The following is a 20793-nucleotide window of genomic DNA, read 5'->3' as shown; positions in this document are numbered from 1 at the left end:
CAAGGGGCTATGTGGCAAGACGAAAATGCCACAGCATTGAGAAAGTAGACGTTCACCCAAAGGTCATGACAAACCACCCCAGACTGTGAGCCCATCACAATGGGGTGCACTGAAGCATCACTAGATTGGTTCTCTTCCTCCTCGCATAAATTACATGTGCGAATAGTACCTATCTGGCAAGTGTCAATTTAGAATCTTCTCTGAGTAAGAAGGGTTTTTACCACATATTGCCACCTAAACACGAGATGAAGTGGTTAAAAGAAATGTGAGCGTGACTGGGTGACGGGCACTGAGGTGGGCACTTGATGGGATGAGCACTGGGTGTTATTCTATATGTTGACAAATTGAACACCAATAAAAAATAAATTTATAAAAAAAAAAAAGGAAACATGAGGACTCCTTCCAGCAAAGTTTGAAATGTACAATCACTGATCTCCAGAAATAGTGCTCATGCCTCAGCCCAATTAATTCTTCCTAAAAATATTTCCCCTGGGGAAGTTCTTCCTCCAGATGCAGAATGCCATAGGCACACAGATGTCTTTTCTCTACAGACCAAGAGATGGACTAGGAAGTACGCACAGTAATGATTAATCCAGGTAGATTAAGGCTGCACAGTAATGATTAATCCAAGTAGATTAAGGCTCCAAATAACCCTACCCAGGCCTTTGAGGGAACTGGCACAACATATTCCTTTACTTAGATCAAAAATACATTCTTAAGGTACAATGATGAATATACAGTGGAGACCATCATTTTCATATTTAAAATCTGTTTCTCCAGATCTAAGGAATTGTTTCCCTTACTCAGTATTTTTTTATCCCCTCAGGAAAAGGGCAGCTCAGCTTCTTATGGGAAAGCTCCTATGAGGCAGCTGAAGGTTGAACCCTCTCCCCTGTTCTCCAACAGTCCCAGGATCACCACCTGTCACCTACAGAATCCTGGAGCTGCTTGTTCTCTCATATCTTACAGAGCTAAATGCAACAAAGACGTAACATAGGAGAAAAGCTTCACAGCTGTTCTTAACCTTTGCCACGGCTTAAAATTTCCCAGGGCACTTTAGGAAACCCCCAGAAATTCTGATGTAATTGGACTTGAATGGATCTATACATTAGCAGTTTTAGAATCCAGTTTTAAATCTAATGTCCTAAAATGACCTATCTGAAGATTTGGTGTTTTCCCCACCCAGAAGAATATTTAGATGGGATAAGTGTTCAGGGGGAAAAAAAAAAAAGGTAAGTGTTCAGTAGACCTAAAACAAAACAAAACAAAAAACTATGCTGACCACCTGGGATCCTAGCTATTCAGTGCTAATCAAACAACTCTCACTTTTTTCTAGAAGACTTGGATAACTGGTCTCTGGTAACTGCCTTTGAGACAAGAAAGCGCAATCTAGAAAACTGTCATGCAGAGAACAGGTGCTCCACAAATGAGTGGTTCTCAAAGTTTTGTATGAGTAGCAGCACACTTTCGAACATTAAAGCTTCTGAGCACACCTGAAAGGGATTAAAATGCTCAGCACTACACCAAATAAGTCATAAAAACTGCCAGCAATCACAACAGTGTAAAGTGACCCCAGTGACCAACTTCCCACCCCAGCTCAGCTCCCTGCTTGCCCTCAATACAGCCCAGGGAAGATACATCCTCACACTGCTCAGGCCAGCTGCCTCTCTCTCCTTCTGCCTTCCACACTGTCATTCAGCTCAGGTTGCTGCTAGGTCCCACCACAGCACAAGTGCTCCACTGCAGCTAAAAGATTGTCCATGCGTTGATCAACAGCAGCAACCTGTTTTGAAAGGCACTGTCCTTCACATACTGCAGAGTAAAGTAGCCAGTGAGTACCTGCATTTGATTAATTTTCCCAAAGGAATTGTTTAAACCAACTTATTTATTGAAGTATGACATGCCTCCAGAAAAATCATGTGTATACAACTTAGTGAATTTTTAGAAAGGGCTCACTCTCAAAACTACTCCCAGATCCAACAACCAAAAATTAATGGCACTCAGAAGCCCCCTTGGTTCCACCTCAAATGTTCATCAGCCTCAAATGTAACCACTATTCTGACTTTTGTCACCACAAATTAGTTTGCCTGTTTTGGCACTTTATATAAATGGAATCATACAACATGTATTGCTTTCCGTCTGGTGTCCTTCCCTCAACATTATGCTTGAGAGACTGGTGTGGTACATGCAGTTATCTGTTCATTTTGTTCTTTCTGTCTTTTTTCTTTACAGTATTCCATTGTATGATATGCTATTTTATAAGATGGGCATTTGAGTTGTTTCCAGTTTGGGGCTGCTACATTTAATACCACTATAAGCATTCATTCTTGCACGTATCGTTCAACGTAGTACATTTGGGTATACACTTCGGAATATACCTAGTAAGAAAGATAATGTAGTATGAACAGAAGGATAGATAAACCAATGTAACAAAACAGACTCCAGAGACAGACCTACATATACACAGTCATTTGATTTATGACAAAGGGTCAATGCAGTGCAATGGGAAAAAATCATTTTTTCTAATAAATGGTGCTTAATTAATTTGGTATTCATATGGAAAGAAAATCTTGACCCCCTATCTCATACCAGACACAAAAGCAAATTCCAGATAGATTGTAGATGTAATTGCGATAAATATAACTGTGAAAAATAAAGGTTCTAAAGGTTAAATAAATGAATATCTTCATTGTCTTAACCTAAGTAAAGATTTCTTAAACATGACACAAAAATAATAACCATAAAGGAAAATACTGATAAACTGGATTCACTGAAATTAAGAATTGCTATTCAATAAAACACACCCTTTAAGACAGGGAAAAGACAAGACACATACTGGAAGACACTTTCAATATGTGTATCACACAAAAGACAAACATAGAAAATGTAAAGACGTCCTACAGTGTTTTAAAAAATAAAAGCCGATTTTTTTTTTTTTTTTTAGGAGAGGGAGAAAGAGAAACAGCATGAGTGTGGGGGAGAGGGAGAGGGAGAAAGAGAATCTTAAGGAGACTCCATGCTGAGCACAGAGCCCGATGAGGGGCTCTATCTCACAACCCTGAGATCATCACCCTGAAGTCACGACCTGAGCCAAAATCAAGATTCAGATGCTTAAACAACTGAGCCACCCAGGTGCCCCAAAGCCCAATTTTTTTAAATGGTCATTTAACAAAGGAGAACATCCAAATGGCCAAGAAAACATATGAAAAGGTATTCAACATCATTAGTTTTCAGGGGAATGCAACCTAAAAGCCACAATAAGGTACCATTAAATAACCATACCAAGTGTTAGTAAGCATTCAGAACAGCTAGAACCTGGTGGGTGTGTAAATCGGTTTAACCAATTAGAAAAATCACATGATGATATCTACTACAGCTTATATATATCCTATGTCATACGATATGTATATATTCTACTCCTAATATTATTTTTAATATATAAAAAACATTTATGGGAATACATATAAGCTAAAGAAAGCCTTGAACAGATCTCTTTCAATAAACCATCAAAAACTCAGAAGATAAACACATCCTTAGAACTGGCATTACATCAGGAATTCTATTAGTTGTGAAATGAAATATCTTAAGAATTCTTTTGGTACTTAATATGGACTATTAGCATGGACTGGTAGAAATAAAAATCTAAGTTTTTCAATGTATTTCCTTCAATAATAAACATTAAACCATATTAACTATTTGAAAAATTACATCTACTATGCCCACAGGATATCAGAACTCAGAAGAAGATGAAAAATAAAAGGTAGCAGGAAACCATATGGACAGAGTCATATGGCTTGTGATTCTAATGGTAGCTGCAAATGAGGTCACTTATCCCTCTGTGGCCATACTAATTGGTCAAGAGCAACAGAGGCTTCATCAACAATGCTCATAAAAAACAGCCTACCCCTTCCTGGGCATTTTCAATTTAGAGAGCAGACACCTGCTACCCATCAGTCTCTCACACACAAGACAGGACTCGTGTCAACCTACCACTACATTATTTGATTTGCTCCTAATTGTTATTATTTATAAACAGAGTCTTTAGAGTATATGCATGTACAAGTATAGCATGTGTACACATGCAGCTATCTATAGCAAAAAACAAATTCTCAAAAATTGCTGTTTGAAAGTCCACATCTTGTTCTATTAATACACTCATACTGCAGTATTACATAACAATTTTTTTCCAATTCTGTTATGCTAATATGCAAATAAATGAACTCAACCATAGCCAGGAGCTAAATGTACTAATCAGTACGGCCTTGTGTATCTCTAACTACAAAAGAATTTTACATGATCTCTTTCTTTTCTAAAAATCCCATGAATCTACATTATTAATTACTTTTAAAACCAGCTGCTTGGTTTCTGGGATATTAATATCTGCAAATCAGTATATTTAGAATGCTCCATGAAAATACCTCACTACCAATTACCTCGTAATGTATTTTAAGTATTAAAAGCTTTCTATAATTTCATAATTGTCTGACAATCCCAAAACAAATACAGATAAAGATACTATCAGAAGAAACTTACCTAAAAACAAATTGTTACTAATTACTATCTACCTTCCAGTACTCTAAAAAGTAACTGTAAATCAACATTCTGTTAAAAAAAGAAACAAAAGCGGAAAATGACCTCCCTCCTAAGAAGTTTTCAAATCCATCAAAGGAAAGCAGAGAAGAAAAGGACAAAATCTTAGTTTTATGGATCCAACAGAAACCTATGGCATGGTGGAGAGGACCATTGCAAGGCTATTTGTTGATTAGGTACATGTTGGGCTTCATCCCAAGATTCAACCACAGAAGGCCAAAATTTCCTAAAAATCAGTCATCTATTTTAGGACTGGTAGAAATTGCTATGATCAACGAGTCAGAATGCCTGAGGAAAGTAAGAGAAAAAAGGAAAAAGTCAAAGACACATTTCAGAAGATGAAATAGAAAGTGGGTGATGAGCAGTTCAAAGTGTAGGCTTTCGAGTCAATCAAACCTGGTCTCATGTGGGCTTTGCCTCTTATAAGTTCTGTGACCTTGCCTGGAAATTCCCAAACTTTGAGGAATGAGTTTCCTTGTCTGTTGAAAGAGAATGATAATGTCTCCTTGGAGGCTGTAGGGAGACTTGCATACAAAGCATTTCTTAGTATCTCTTCTACACCAATCCTTGAGTGGCAACCAAAGGTATAATTTCTAACACTATGACAAAATATGCTGAGGGATTAAAGATCCTACTTCTACAATTCTGCCTATTAGTACTCTATATTCTTCATGTATTTTTTTATTATTAATTCTGTAGCATTCCCAATGAATATCTTTTGACAATCCAATATAATGACAATTAAAAGTAATTTAGTTTCTTAAAAATATACTATAAGCAGAGACTACAGACATCACTTAAAGAAATCAAATACCATAAAACATTAAATGTTTTAACAAACAGTAAGATCTCTTGCCATGCTTTTTCAACTTCGTAGCAGATCATGAATCAAAAGAAATTTTCAAAGGTCTACTCTTATTTCAGGGGCACAACAGAGACAGATCATTTATATTAACAACTTACAGAACAATTCTTGAACCAACCAAACTCCTGGATCTAAATTCAATGAAGGTATTTCCTTCCATTTGATTGCTTCCACAATTATGTATGTGAAATAAATTTCTGCTTTGAAGTACACAGCCCACTGAGTTTTATATTCCAATCAAAACCAACTGGGGTTGGAGGGCATCCCAAATGGCAGCATAGGAAGATTCTGAATTCACTCCTCCCACAGCCACACCAAATCTGCAGCTACATATGGAATAAGTCCTGCTGAAAAAGAACTGAAAACTAGTTGAACCCTCCACAACAAGGGATAAAAGGGCCACATCAAGATAGGTAGAAGACGCAGAGAGACAGGGTCTTGCCCAAAAACTCCACACCCAGCATAGCACCTAGAGTAGGAAGGGATCTCACAGATCCAGAGCCTCTCTCCGAGGAGTGAAAGTACCTTTCCCTACACAAGGCACACCAACCTCGGGACCTGCACTGGAGAGACGAGGACCCCAAAATGTTTGGCTGTGAAAATAAACAAGGTTTATATCCAGGGGACCTAGAGGTCTGTGGGAATCTGAGATACTCCTTTTGAGAGGTTTATGTGTGAACTTGCTCATCCTAGGACCAGCACAACAGCAGCAGGTTGAGAGGTGACTGGATAATACACGAAGGAAACTCACTCGCTAATCACAAAACATCTGCCAGAGGGACAGGGACCAGGTGGGGTTCCTTGGGGACAGGGGCACTAGTGACCATCATTTTTGCACACACTCTCCACCTTGCTAGCTCAGGTAAATGTGCATGGATACAGCCTTGTTACAGCTCCCAGTATGCCCCATCCCAATGTTTTTCCCCTGTGTCTCTAAAGTTGCAAGCATGCCCTGCCCCCAGTGCTCTTCATCAACATCACTAAAGCCACAAACAGTCTGCACTCTCAGTACTCTCTCACAGCCTGTTAAAGTTTTCAAAGTAATGGTCATAAAGATGCTCATCAAACTCAAGAGAAGAATGAATGAACACAGTGAGAACTTCCACAAAGAAATAGAAAATATATGAAAGTATCAAACAGAAGTCACAGAGCTAAAGAATGAAAGAACTGAACTCAAAAATATACTAGAGGGGTTTAACAGCAGACTAGATGAAGCAGATCAGTGACCTGGAAAACAAAGCCACGGAAATCAACAAAACAAAGCTTCAAAAAGAGAAAAAGAATTCTAAAAAGTTAAGATGGGGGCACCTGGGTCAGAAATCATCTGACTCTTGATTTCAGCTCAGATCATGATCTCAGAGTCATGGAGCTCAGATCATGATCTCAGAGTCATGGAGCTCTACACTCAGCAGGGAGTCTGCTTGAGATTCTCCCTCCCTCTACCCCTCCTACTACTTGCACATAATCAATCAATCAATCAATAAAATCTTTAAAATAAAAAGTGAAAAGAGCTTAAAGGATCCATGGAACACTATTAGGCAGAATAACACTCTGGGGTCCCACACTATAGGGCTCACAGAAGAAAGGTTGTAGAACACTTATTTGAAAACTAAAAGTTGAAAACTTCCAACCTGGGGAAGGAAAACAGACATCCAAGTTCAGGAAACACAGAGAATTCCAAATAAGATGAACCCAAAGACATCCACACCAAGAAACATAATTAAAATGTCGAAAGTGAAAGATAAAGAAGCTTAAAATCATCAAGAGAAAAACAACTTTTAAATACAATGTAATCGGGGATCTCTGGGTGGCTCAGCGGTTTAGCGCCTGCCTTCAGCCCAGGGCGCAATCCTGGAGTCCCGGGATCAAGTCCCACATCGGGCTCCCGGCATGGAACCTGCTTCTCCCTCCTCCTGTCTCTGCCCCCCTCTCTCTCTCTATGTCTATCATAAATAAATAAACAAATCTTTAAAAATAAGTAAATAAATAAATACATACATACATACAATGTAATCTCTATGAGACTAGCAGCTGATCTTTCAACAGAAACTTTTCAGGCCAGAAGAAAGTGACATGATGTATTCAAAATACTAAAAGGAAAAAAATTCCAACCAAAAATACCTGGCAAGATTATCATTCAGAATTGAAGGGACAACAGTTTCCCAGACAAGCAAAAACGAAAGGAGTTCATCACCACTAAACTGGCTTTACAAGAAATGTTTGAAGGGACTTCTTTAACATGAAAAGAAAAGCCAACTAGTAACAAGAAAACATAAAAGTAAAAATTTCACAGGTAAAGATAAATATACAGTAAAAGTAATAGATTAACCACTAAATAAAACTAGTATGAAGGCTAAAAGACAGAAGTAGCGAAACTAACTATAATTAGTTAAAGGACACACAAAATTAAAAGATGTAAAATAAGACATCAAAAACATAAAATGTGGGAAGCAGGAGTTAAAAATGTAGAGTTCAGAATGTATTAAAATTTAAGTTGCTATCAACTTAAAATAGATTGCTTATAACAATATATTGTTATATTATATTATATTGCTTATAGGCGGTTATAAGTGAATCCCATGGTAATCAGAAAGCAAAAACCTATAACAGATACATAAAAGATAATGAGAAAACAACTGAAACATAACACTAAGGAAAGTCATCAAATCACAAAGAAAGAGAAAGAAGAATAAAGAAACAGAAAGGATCTATAAAAACAGCCAGAAAACAATTAACAAAATGGCAATAATTAATGCCTATCAATAATTACTTCAAATGTAACTGGATTAAATTCTCCTATCAAAAGACAGAGTGGCTGAATGGATTTAAAAAAAAGAAGATTCAGCCATATGTTGTCTACAAGAGACTCATTACATATCTAAGAAAACACATTTGCTAAAAGTAAAGAGATGGAAAAAGATATTCCATGCAAACAGAAACAGAAAGCTGGTACAGCTATACTTACATCAGGCAAAATAGATTTTAAAACAAAGAGTATCATAAGAGACTAAATAAAGGGCATTACATAATGATAAAGATATCAATACAATAAAAAGATGTAACATTTTTTTAAATACTGATGCACCCAAAATAGGAACACCTAAATATGTAAAGCAAATATTAACAGACCTAAAGGGAAGAAATTGACAGCAATACAATAATAGTAGGGGACTTTAATACCCCACTTACATCAATGGATAGCTCATCCAGACAGAAAACCAATAAGGAGACACTGGTTTTAAACACTTTAGACCAGATGGATAATAATAGATATATCTGAAATGGAGAGATCAGATGGATATAGAAATATATTAATTGATACATACAAAACATTCCATTCAAAAGCAGCAGGATACACATACAGGATACACGATACATTCTTTCTCAAATTTATATGGAACATTCTCCAGAACAGATCACATTTTAGGTCACAAAACATCACAAGTTTAAGAAGACTGAAATCAGATCAAGCCTCTTCTCTGACCATAATGGTATGAAACTAGACATCAATTACAGGAAAAACCAAAAATATGTGGAGATTAAACAACATGATATTGAAAAACAAATGAGTCAATGAAGAAATCAAAAGGGAAGTCAAAGAAATACCTTAAGACAAATGAAAATGGAAATATAACAGTCCAAAATCTATGGGACGCAACGAAAAATAGTTCTAAGAGGGAAGTTCATAGTAATACAGGCCTATCTCAAGAAATACGAAAAATCTCAAATAAAATAATCCAACTTTATATCTAAAGAAACTAGAAAAAAAAATAAAGCCCAAAGTTAGTATAAAAAGGAAATAAAGATCAGAGAGGAAATAAATGAAATAAAAAAAAAAATCAATGAAATTAAGAGATGGTTCTTTAAGAACATAAAAATGACAAACCTTTAGCTAGACTCACAAAGAAAAAAGAGAAGACACAAATAAACCAAAAACAAAAGAGAAGTTACAATAAATACCACAGAAATACAAAGCTTTCTAAGAGACTACCATGAATAATTTATACAGCAAAAAATTGTTGAACTGTTGACATCCTAGAAGAAATGGATATATTCCTAGAAACATTCACTCTTTCAAGACTGAATCATGAAGAAATGGAAAATCTGAACAGACCAACGACTAGTAAGGAGATTGAATTAATACTCAAAAACCTCCCAACAAACAAAAGTGCAGGACCAGATGGCTTCACTGGTGAATTCTACCAAATATTCAATAAAGATTCAATACCTATATGTCTCAATTATTCCAAAAACTGAAGAGGAGGGAATGCTTCCAAACTCATTTTATGAGGCCAACGTTACCCTGATACCAAAACTTAACAAGAACACCATAAGAAAATTACAGGCCAATATCCCTGATGAACACAGATGCAAAACTGCTCAACAAAACATTAGCAAACCAAATTCAAGAATGTATTAAAAGGATCATATACTATGATCAAGTGAGATTTATTCCAGGGATACAAGGATGATTCAACACCCATAAATCAATCAATTTGATACTCCACATTTAAAAAATGAAAGATATATGATCTTCTTAATAAATTCAGAAAAAGCTTTTGACAAAACTCAATATCCACTTATGAAAAAAACTCTCAACAAAGTCAGTATAAATGGAATGTACCTCAATATGATAAAGGCCATATATGAGAAACCCACAGCTAACCTCATACTCAACAGTGAAAAGCTGAGTTTTTCTAAGATGAGAAACAAAACAAGGATGCCTACTCTTCCCACTTTTACTCAACATAGTATTAAAAATTCTAGCCAGAGAAACTAGACAAGAAAAAGAAATAAAGAGCAAATAAAAAAAGGAAGAAATATAACTGCACAATTTACCGATAACATGACCCTAAAGACTCCAGTGAAAAACTGTTAGAATAAATGAATTCAGTAAAGTTGCAGGATACAAAACCAATATACAGAAATCTGTTGCATTCCTATAGACTGATAATAATCCATCAGAAAGAGATTTTTTTAAATCCCACTTACAAATACATTAAAAAGAGTAAAATATCTAAAAATAAATTTAACCAAGGAGGTGAAAACTCTATACACTGAAAACTATAAGGCCCTGAAGAAAGAAATGAAAAAGACACAAATGATTGGAAGAATTAAGGTTATTAAATTGTCCATACTACCCAAAGCATTCTATAAATTCACTATTATCCCTATCAAAACTCCAGGGGCATTCTTCATAGAACTAGAACAAATAATTCTAAAATTTGTGTAGAACCACAAAAAAACAAACAAACAAACAAACAAATGGCCAAGGCAATCTTGAGAAAGAAAAACTAGAGGTATCATCCTTGATTTCAAAATATACTACAAAGCTATAATAATCAAAACAGTAGGGTACTAGCACAAAAACAGACACAGAGATCAATGGAACAAAACAGAGAGCCAAAAAGTAAAGCCATATATATTATATATATATATATATATATATATATATATATATTCAATTAACACATAAAATAAGAACCAAGAACATACAGTAGGAAAAGGCTAGTCTTTTCATTAATGGTGCTGGAAAAACCGGGCAGTCATATGCAAAAGAACGAAAGCAGGCCACCACCTTATACCCTACATAAAAATTAACCCAAAATGGACTAAAGACTTGAATATAAGACCTGAAATCATAAAACTTCCAGAAGAAAACATAAGCAATAAGCTCTTTGACACTGGTCTTGGCATTAATTTTTTATCTGACTCCAAAAGTAAAGGCCACAAAACAAAAATAAGTACGTGGGACTACATCAAACTCAAACACTTCTATATAGCAAAGAAAACTATCAACAAAATTAAAAGGCAACCTAGTAAAGAGTAGAAAATATTTCCAAATGATAGATCCGATAAGGAATTAATATCCAAAATACATTTTTTAAAAATCTTAATATAATCAATAGTAAAAAAAAAAAAAAAAATCCAAATAAAAAATGGGCCAGAAGACATACAGATGGCCAACACACACATAAAAAAGACGGTCAATATCATTATTATCAGAGAAATGCAAAACAAAACCAAAATGAGATATTCCCTCATACCTGTTAGAATGTTATCAAAAGACAAGTCATAACATGTGTGGTAGAGGATGTGAAGAAAAGAGAACCCTTGTATACTGTTGGTAGGAATATAAATTAGTGCAGCCACTATGGAAAACGATATGGAGGTTCCTCAAAAAGTTGAAAACACAACTACCATATGATCTAGTAATTCCACTTCTGGGTATTTGTTCAAAGAAAACAAAAATATTAACTTGAAATATATATGGACCCCTATGTTCATAGCAGCATTATTTACAATAGCTAAGATACAGAAACAACCTAAGTGTCCACTCACGGATGAATGGATAAAGAAGATATGGTTTATACAATGGAACACTATGCAGCCATAAAAATAATGAAATCTTGCCATCTGTGACAACACGGATGGACCTTGAGTTATGCTTAGCTATTATGCTAAGTGAAATAAGACAGAGAAAGGCAAATACCTACCATGTGATTTCACCTACATGTGAAATTCAAAGAGGAAAGGAACAAATATTACAAAACAAAGCTTGTAGTTATGGAGAACAGATTGGTGGTTATCAAGAGGGAATGGGCATGGGGGGTAGGCACAATGTGTAAAGGGGACCTACTAGAGAGTGACAGCAACTAGACTTTTGCGATAATCACTTTGTAGTACATTACAAACACCAAATTAGTATGATGTACACCCACTAATATAATGTTTATACCAATTTTACCTCAATTTAAAAAAATAGTCGAAGTCTAAATAATATCTTGTTTGAACCCCTGTCTATTTATTCATCCATTTACAGTTTTTTTCAACAAGTATATACCTAAAACCATGCTTTCCACAAGGCACTAAACTAGGTGTCTCCATAAGCTCAAGGTGAGTAAGACAAAGTTACAGAAGAGGTGGAAGGAACCAGGGCTATATAGAGAAACCGACAGAGTGGTGGTTGGAAGGCAGAGAAAGAACAATTCAATTCATCAGAGGAATTCTGCTTCTTACTACCTGAGGAAGACCTTGAAGAGGACACAGAGGAGGGAAGCACCCAGGCTGAGAAGAAACAAGTATAAATCTAAAGGCTAAGTTGGGCATAGAGAGTAGTCACCTGGGGCTCTGGCATAGCAGATCAGCAGGGTGACCATATTATTTATCATCCAAACCAGGAAGCCTCTGAGAGTGAAAGGAGGCACTATTAATAATTTTATCAGGACAAAAGGTGTAAATCTGGACTGTTCTGGGAAAATCAAGACATATGGGTGCTTGGCTCAATGAAACCAATGTTCAGTACCCTCTGATCACTTGGCTGGGGTGACTGAGGCATGCGCACAGTTGTACTGAGGCATCAGATTTAGAAAGGCACCAAAACATATCATTTTTGAAAGCATCTTTAGAATATGTCTGATAAATCTCTCTTGGTACATTCTGCATTATTTCCAAAGACAAAACTTCCAAAATGGGCATGGCAGATCTCCAACTCAAATGGAGCTAAGTGAGTTTGCTCATCTCAGGATAAACTCTAAGAAAGAGAAACCAAAAATCAGAAAAACAAACATACTAGGTGGTGCTTATTGAGTGCTTCTCAGGCACCACGCACCGCTCTGAATATTTCATATACACATTACCCCATTTAATCTTCCCACAACACTATGAGGGGGGGTCTTTCCATTTTAGAGACTATGTAACTAGACACACAGACTTAAATATTTATCTCACCCAAGGCCACACAGAACAGGAGAGGGAGCCAGAGTCGATCCAAGCACCTAACTCCACACTCTCTCTTTTTCTTACCACTGCTCTGCCTCAACAATTCAGGTATGCAACATGTGGCCTGAGTGCAGCCCAAGACCTCCCAGTACAGCCCAACTGAAAGTATTAGCTAGAACATGCTTTACCTAATTACCACTGCCAGGTGACCAAGCAGGCAGCCAGCAGTGCCTAGCCACCTGCCCTTTTCTACTACTTGGAACTAGGCAGGGGCCAAGTGTCTTGCCAGCAGCCTGGAACCACTCACACCATTGTCATGAAAGCTCAGCATGATTAATTATATACTTTGACCACTCAAAAGCTATGAAATTATTCTGACATAAGGAAAATAGGTACTACTGAAACTTCCCTGGTTCTGACCTGTTTGAGTTACTGTAATACTCTTATGCCAACCACAACTTTATCTTGATCTACCACTCTTATCAGTAGAAAAAAGCCATTTGGGCAGCCTGCAAGCACACAGTGTCTGGTGAAGTATTAAAAAATATTTGAATACCCCTGCAGTACAGAATCCCATTAATATAAAATTAGAAAGTAGCTAAACTAATCTAGGATCTAGTTGATGACTAATGACAGCCAAAACTTAATATTAATAAGAAATAAAGCATCTATACTTTTTTTTTTTTTTTTTTAAGTAGCTGGGCATAGAGCCCAATGAAGGACTTGAACTCATGTCACTGAGATCAGGACCTGAGCTGAGATCAAGAGTCTAACACTTAAACAACTGAGCCACCCAGGCACTCCTTGAGCATCTATTCTTGAACACATATGTATAAAATAAAGTCTGGAGAGAAACTATGAATGTTCATACCTCATTTATATCTGCATTTAGGATGTAAATAGCATTGCCCTATTTTGTTGAATAATGAGGGGTGGGTAACTTAAGTATTTAAGAAAAGAAGAACAGTCTAGTTTAGCACCCCTTGCAGAGCACACAGAACTATAAAAGGAACTGAACAGATTCTGGGAGAGAGCATTCTAAGAAAATAACTTAAGCGACCAAGATCAACAATTAAAAAAAAATAAAATAAACAATTTCCTATCAGTTGTCTATTTGGATTTGGTGAAAGAAAAGAAGAAAAAAAAAAACAGAGATCAAACAACTGCTTTGAGGCGAGGCTGGAAAACAAGAAAGGGGGGAAGTAATTTTTAGGGTATGAAAATTAATACCCTCTAATTACTCCTGAAAATGGAACTCTGAATTGTGACAAAAGTTCTTTGAGTAGGCTAAGACAAGCAACCACTCCCTAGCCTTTCAAAAGTTATCTTATGTGGCCTAAAATGCATTAGGACAAAGTGAAGTGGAGAGTTGCTGATTGGGCATTACAGTTCTCTGACCTAAATGATCCAGGCTGCCTATCTATTCAGACAAACTCACTCTGTGATCCAGTTACTGTTTGTTTACTATATATGATATGCCCACAAGTTTGTTGAGCATGCAGTTGTCGCCTCCTTCCCTCCATCTGACAACAAAAAATCTAAAGCCAAACGCAGATACTATTTTAAAGATCCAATTAAATAAATGGTTATTGAGTGCCTGTTATCCATGCAGAACTGATAAATAAAGCCCAACTTTTTGCCTTCAAGGAGTCTAGTTTATTTAAACCACCGGCAATATAATATGATATCCCATCCGTATTATTTTGTTTAAATATAATTTAATTTTGTTTAAATGTATATTATATGCAAACGTCTGCTTCATCCCCACCTTGGGGTGTTTGGCATTAAGACGTAGAGACATATGTTGGTATGAAGGTGGTAAAAGTGCTTCCCCTATACACCATGATAGCAACAATGATGGTATTAAGAAAAATAAGGGCTGCTGCCTTGGGCAAGATCAACCACTGTCCCAGTGAAGCTGGAGGTTCTGGTAAAGCAGCCACAACAGGTAACTATAGTTGCCTGGCTATATTAGCTCTTGACCTCTTCTGCCAGCAGGAATATTCTTTGGGTTCCCTCCAGTATCTCCTGCATTTAAAGGGAATAAATCCAGCATTCCAAGCCACCAATGCTACCTTAATTATAGAAAATTTAAAACTGGGCAGCTGGGTGGCTCAACGGCTTAGCGCCGCCTTCAGCCCAGGGCCTGATCCTGGAGACCTGGGGTCCAGTCCCACGTTGGGCTCCCTGCGTTGAGCCTGCTTCTCCCTCTGCCTGTGTCTCTGCCTCTCTCTGTGTGTCTCTCATGAATAAATAAATAAAAATCTTAAAAAAAAAAAAAAAAAACAGCTCTGGCACCTTAGGCAAGTGGTTCACCTGTCTGAACTCTAGTTTTCTTCAGCCTTCATAGCTGGGACAGGACCAAGTCACAGAATTATGTTAAGCACTTTTCATGTCTTTTGCACATAGTGTGTTTAATAAACAGTATCTATTGTAATTACTTTTAACTACCAAAATAATGCAATGGCTCTACGTTCCTACTCATTAAAAAAGTACCCAGGATCAGTAGTTGCCATAGTCTGGGCATGTGAAGAGGGGAAGACTACAAAGGGAGTCGAAGAATTTTTTGCAGGTGATGAATTTTTTTATTCTCTATTTGGATTGTGGTGGTTACACGAATGTGTCTGTCAAAACTCATAGAACTGGACACCACCAAGAGTAAATTTTGTTTATGCAATTTATATCACCTTTTTAAAAGTACCGACCAAAATATTCAATTAACTTTAAATTAAAATAAACCATCTAAACTAATAGGCATTTTAACTACATCTACTTGTAAAATTAAAAGGAAATCAAAGGCCTAAAATGCTACTTCACATTTTTAGCCCAAGTCTTTGAATTAAAGGATTGAGCTATTTGTAAAAAGTGGATGTCGCCTAAACAATTAAGCAAATTAACTGTTTCAAAAGAAAGCGTGGGGTGTACCGGTGTGATGAAATGAAATATGGAAAGAGAAAATGAAAGTGATGTTTTCATTTACTAGATTACTTAAGATGACAAATATAATGGCTCCTTCTCTCAAAATTTGGTAATGGGCCTTTATAAATAATCTAAAAAGTGTAACATGATTTCCAATAAGCTAAGGAAAAGTAGAGAAGTCTGATGATGTGTTCCATGATTTATTTATCTTCTCAATGTATTTGTAAAAGATTCTATAGGGTTGCTCACTCTGAATTTTCATCACATTGTTACCATAACCAAGGAGCTCTCTTAGTACAGATCTGTGCATCTATTTTGGCAGAAAATGTAGTTTTACAACAATTTCTTACTCAACACCATATTTACAAAACAGATGGAGTTCCAAAGAAATCATTTTAAATGAGAAATATAATTCTGGTCAGCCCACAGTGTATTTCTGCATATGTCCTGCATCTAAGCAATAATCCTCTTTCTGTGCTCACTGCTTATCACATATGGGCTGCTATTTCTCCCTCTGACTTGGGGATCCCCAACCTAAGAGAAATGTCAAGATGGTAATGAAAATGGAAGCTAGGAAACAGGCACAGCTCACAAGCCCAACATTTCAACTAAAGCAACCCCCTAAATATTGGCCTCTGTTCCTTAGCTAGCAACTCCCTGCCATGCTCTCAAGCCCCCAATTATCACCTTGCTTACCCATCTACTCCTGCCTCTATGTTGCCATCACCTGACTGAATTCATCCATTATATTCAAAAAGAACATAAGGAAGCCAGAGAAAGATAGCTCTATTGCTTTTTTACATGAGCTTCTGCTAAGTTTTTTGTTTTGTTTTGTTTTTTACTATTTTTTAACAAAGTGAAATCATTTCTGCCACTCATGTGACAAAAATGTGCACTATTCATTGCTTTACGAAATGTGACGTTAAAGATCCCCTTATTCTATCAAAATATTGCCTTGATACCATTATGTCTGTAGAAAACACCATACTAAGTTTCTAAAATCTTGATCCTTCAAGCACCAATTCAAAGGGAAACATATCAAGTCAGTTACATACTTAAATACGGTATACCCCTTTCCTATAACCGTATACCCCTTTCCTATAACCGAGGCTTGATCAACTTTCAACACTATTGTCATAGTTTCAAAGGATGTTTAAGAAAATGTACATTGACACACTGACACAGAGTTAAGAAAAAGGAGTAAATCAAGTCATCTTAGGAGGTATAAGAAAATGAACAAGATATGAGACTGGTAAATACCAAATTACCAATTTTAGAAATTAAGAGAACTTGGAGAAATGTATTTCCTTATCATGCCTCCATTCATTCAGGAAGCAATCTATTGAGCCCCTACTATGTTCCTGGGACTGTGTATCCAGGGATACAACTCTGAACAAGAAACCAGCTGCCTTCATTAGAAAAAAGAAAAATGACAAAGATATCTTTCAAAGTTTCAAAATTCAAAAGCAGTGATTGCTGAATAGTTAGTGATTTCCCCATGTGCTTCTAGAATCTTCAATGAAGAAATGATATCTACCAACATGGTCTCAACTCCACATATCAGAAATATCAGCAAATCATCTTTCTTCCCATTCTGAATATAAAATTAAAACAGCTGTTTTAATTAAATAAGTTACACTGTGGATCCCAGTATGGACACCAATAAAGCTTGATTTAAAAAAAAAAAAAAAAAAAAAACAGTGCAAAAACAGGTCCTCCATAAAATTGGGGAAGAAAATTCAAATTAGGTAGGCTGGTCCCTTCCCCGGAATTTTCACCTCAAATTTCATTAACACCACAATGCAATATCACTACAAGTACCTGGCAGCCAATAAAAACAGACATGACACAGAACTCTGTTAACAGGATTGATTATCTCGCATAGCTGAAAGCAACTGCCAAGGAAACATAAGCTTACAGGGTAAAAGAAAATAGAAGTCACTTTGTAAAAGCCAGGTATGCAGCAAAAAATAGGTTACTTTCCTTAAATTCTCCACGCCTACTGCAGACAGTTAATACACTTGATCTTTAAGCCCTTCACTCATGCCCTTGCCCAGACATAAACTGTACAAACAGATGACAAAGCGAAAAGCAGTTTCACAACTGCCTGTTACAGAGTAGGAAGGTGGTATATTTCACTCGATTACTGCAGAAGCTGATAACGCCATGAGACGCTACAGAGTCCTTAGAGGATTTCTGGAGGTCCGATTAAATTTCAAATACCACCAGCGCCAATTCTCTTTACTGTGGCCTGTTTCGCCTTCTCTCCCATGGGTCACAGGAAGGGTGGGTGCTTCCCTGTCAGTGTGCTTTGCTGCTCACTGTCCTGGTAACCCCCTGATTTTCAGAAAGAAATGTTTTCATATTTGCTCTGAACTTAAGCAGAATGAGCTACTCTTGCTTAAGGCTCTGCTCTTCTTAGCTGATGAACTATTTTTTTTCACTTCCACGTCACGAGAAATATTTTTACACTGCAGACCAAAATGTAGTATTAGAATGAAACCACCACAAACTCAAGAGGAGTTCCTAATGTCACTTCTTGAGTTTAAGATGCACAAAACAATTGCCGCCTTTCTTCTGCTAAGGAACGCTCTGCAAAAGATACCAAAACCAGGCAAACTGCTCAAAAGAACTTCCACAGAACTGGAGGCCTGCCTAACTGCAGCAAGGAAAAGATTAAATTGTGCAGAACTGTAATGTCTCAGTGCTTTGGAGCCTAAGAAAGCGGAAATCTTCATTTATGTTCAGAAACCTCCATCCCCGCCCCCCCCCCGCTGCCCCCCCCCCCCCGGACTGAGTGACCAGAGATTTTGCACCCTCCAAGTACAACCGTTTGCAAGAGGCAACTAGATACTGATCAGAAGAAACCTACTGAATAACCTCTGTTCACCACCTGGGATTTTTAAGAAAATGTTTTCCCATAACCACTGTCTTTAACGTACAATAGACACCTCGCAGGGAGTCCGTTACCGGCCAAGGCTACCACAGAGGAAGGAGCATGTCCTGCCCAGCCGGGTACAGGCCATCATTCCAGGCCAGTGCTGGGGGAGGTGACAGCCCCAAGTTCAACCCGGAGCGTCCGAGCACGGCTCCCCCTGCACATCAAGGATCACCTCTCCATTCTTTCCGAATGCCATCTGCATCCCATCCCTGCTCCAGCACCCCAAGCGCCCATGCACCAGCGGTTCCCGTCAGCAGGGGGGCTCCGCTTACGACCCCTCCCCTCTCGGGGGCTGACCCCGGGGGCGGCGGGGGTGCGCGGCCGAGCGCCCTTCTCCCACCTACCTTGATGATGCTGCTGCGGCGGGGCAGGCCGCCGGGTTTGCTCTCCCGGGGGAGGGGGCAGGCGGCCGCGCCGGGGGCCGGGGCGAGCGCGGCGCCGCGGGGTCCCCTGGCGGGGCTGGCTCGGGCTTCGTCCCCGGACACGCCGAGGCTGCAGTCTCCGTTGGAAACCCCGCCGCTGTCACAGCGCGCCCGCCCGTGGCCGAGGCGACCTCCCCCGCCGCCGCCGCCGCCGCCGCCTTCCCCGGCTGCAGGTTTCAGGGCGCCCTTGGAGCCGAGGGCCGGGCCCGGGGAGGTGGGCAGGGCCCCGCCGGCGGCGCCCCCCCGGCCGCACTCCGCCATGGGCGCCCCACGACCCGCCAGCACAAAGCCGCGTCCCCGCGTCCCCGCGTCCCCGCCGCCGCCTCGGGCCGCCGCGCGCGGCCCCTCCTCCTCGCCGCCTCCCGCCGCCGCCTCCGCCGCCGCTTCTTCCGCTTTTTTTTTTTTTTTTTTTTTTTTTTTTTTTTAATTTAGCTGTGATGTTTGTTTCGAGCTCGCCTCGCGCACGGTCCCAGTCGTGGCGGCACACTTCTCGGCAGATTCCTGCAGGGGCGAGAAGAGAGACCCAGTGAGCTCCGGCGGCGGCGGGGCCCCGCTCGCGTACCTGGGGAAGGAGAACACGCCCCGCACGCGAGCCGCCGCGGGCGCCAAAAATAGCCGCGCGGGCCGGGCGCGCACCGAGCCCCGGGGCGCCCTCCCCGAGGCGGCGCGCCTGCCGCCCGAGGGCCTGGGGGCGCCCTCCCCGGGGCCCCGGGCACCGCCTCCGGGGCGATCGCAGCGCCCGGCGCGCGGGAACCCGGCCCCCAGCCCCGGGCCGTGGTGCCCAGCTCCGGCCGGCGCGCGGGGAAGCGGCCGGGCGCCCGCCGCCCTCCGGCCTCGCGGAGGCGCCTCCGAGGGTGCCGCGGCCCCGGGCGGGCGGGCCGAGCCTCCCCGGACCCCGCTCCCCGGAGGCCGTCGCGCGCCGAGCCCCGCCGCGCACCCCAGGGTCCCCGCCGAGGCCTGCGGCGGCGCCGAGAGGAAGCGCACGGCGGGCAGGGGCGGCCCGGCAGCCCGAGCGGCGGCGGGGCCCGCGGCAGCGCCTCCGGGGACACCCGGGCCCCCGCCCCGCCCCCGCCCCCGCCCCCGCCCCCGCGCGCCGCGGTCTGCTTCGGGGCCGCCGCTGCGCGCCCTAGGCCGCGGGCACCCACCGCGAGCCGCCCGAGGTCGCCGCCGTCGTGCCTGCCCCGCGGGGACCTCGCCGCCGGCCTAGCGGACGACAAGCGGCGGCGGCCGCGGGTCCTGCACCTCCGGGCGCCCCTAAAGCTGCGGCAACTGCCAGTCCCCGCCTGGCGCCCGAGGGGCGACGCCGCGCAGGCCGCGGGCCCGGAGCGGGGGCC

General features: G+C 40.3%; 1 protein-coding gene across 1 annotated transcript in view; it reads right to left on the bottom strand.

The window, feature by feature from the left end:
• The window catches only part of PLCL2 (phospholipase C like 2), a 186215-nt gene extending 166480 nt beyond the window's left edge, over positions 1-19735 (bottom strand). The window contains exon 1 of the mRNA XM_072792878.1: positions 19382-19735. Coding sequence (XP_072648979.1) covers positions 19382-19720 — 339 coding nt within the window. The 5' untranslated portion in view covers positions 19721-19735. The remainder of the gene's footprint in view (positions 1-19381) is intronic.
• Between the last annotated feature and the right edge of the window lie 1058 nt (positions 19736-20793).

Source organism: Canis lupus, chromosome 22, assembly GCF_048164855.1.
Source record: "Canis lupus baileyi chromosome 22, mCanLup2.hap1, whole genome shotgun sequence".
NCBI classification, from domain to species: Eukaryota; Metazoa; Chordata; class Mammalia; order Carnivora; family Canidae; genus Canis; species Canis lupus.
The sequence above is the reverse complement of the archived record's forward strand: the minus strand, read 5'-3'. Positions and strand labels throughout refer to the sequence as shown.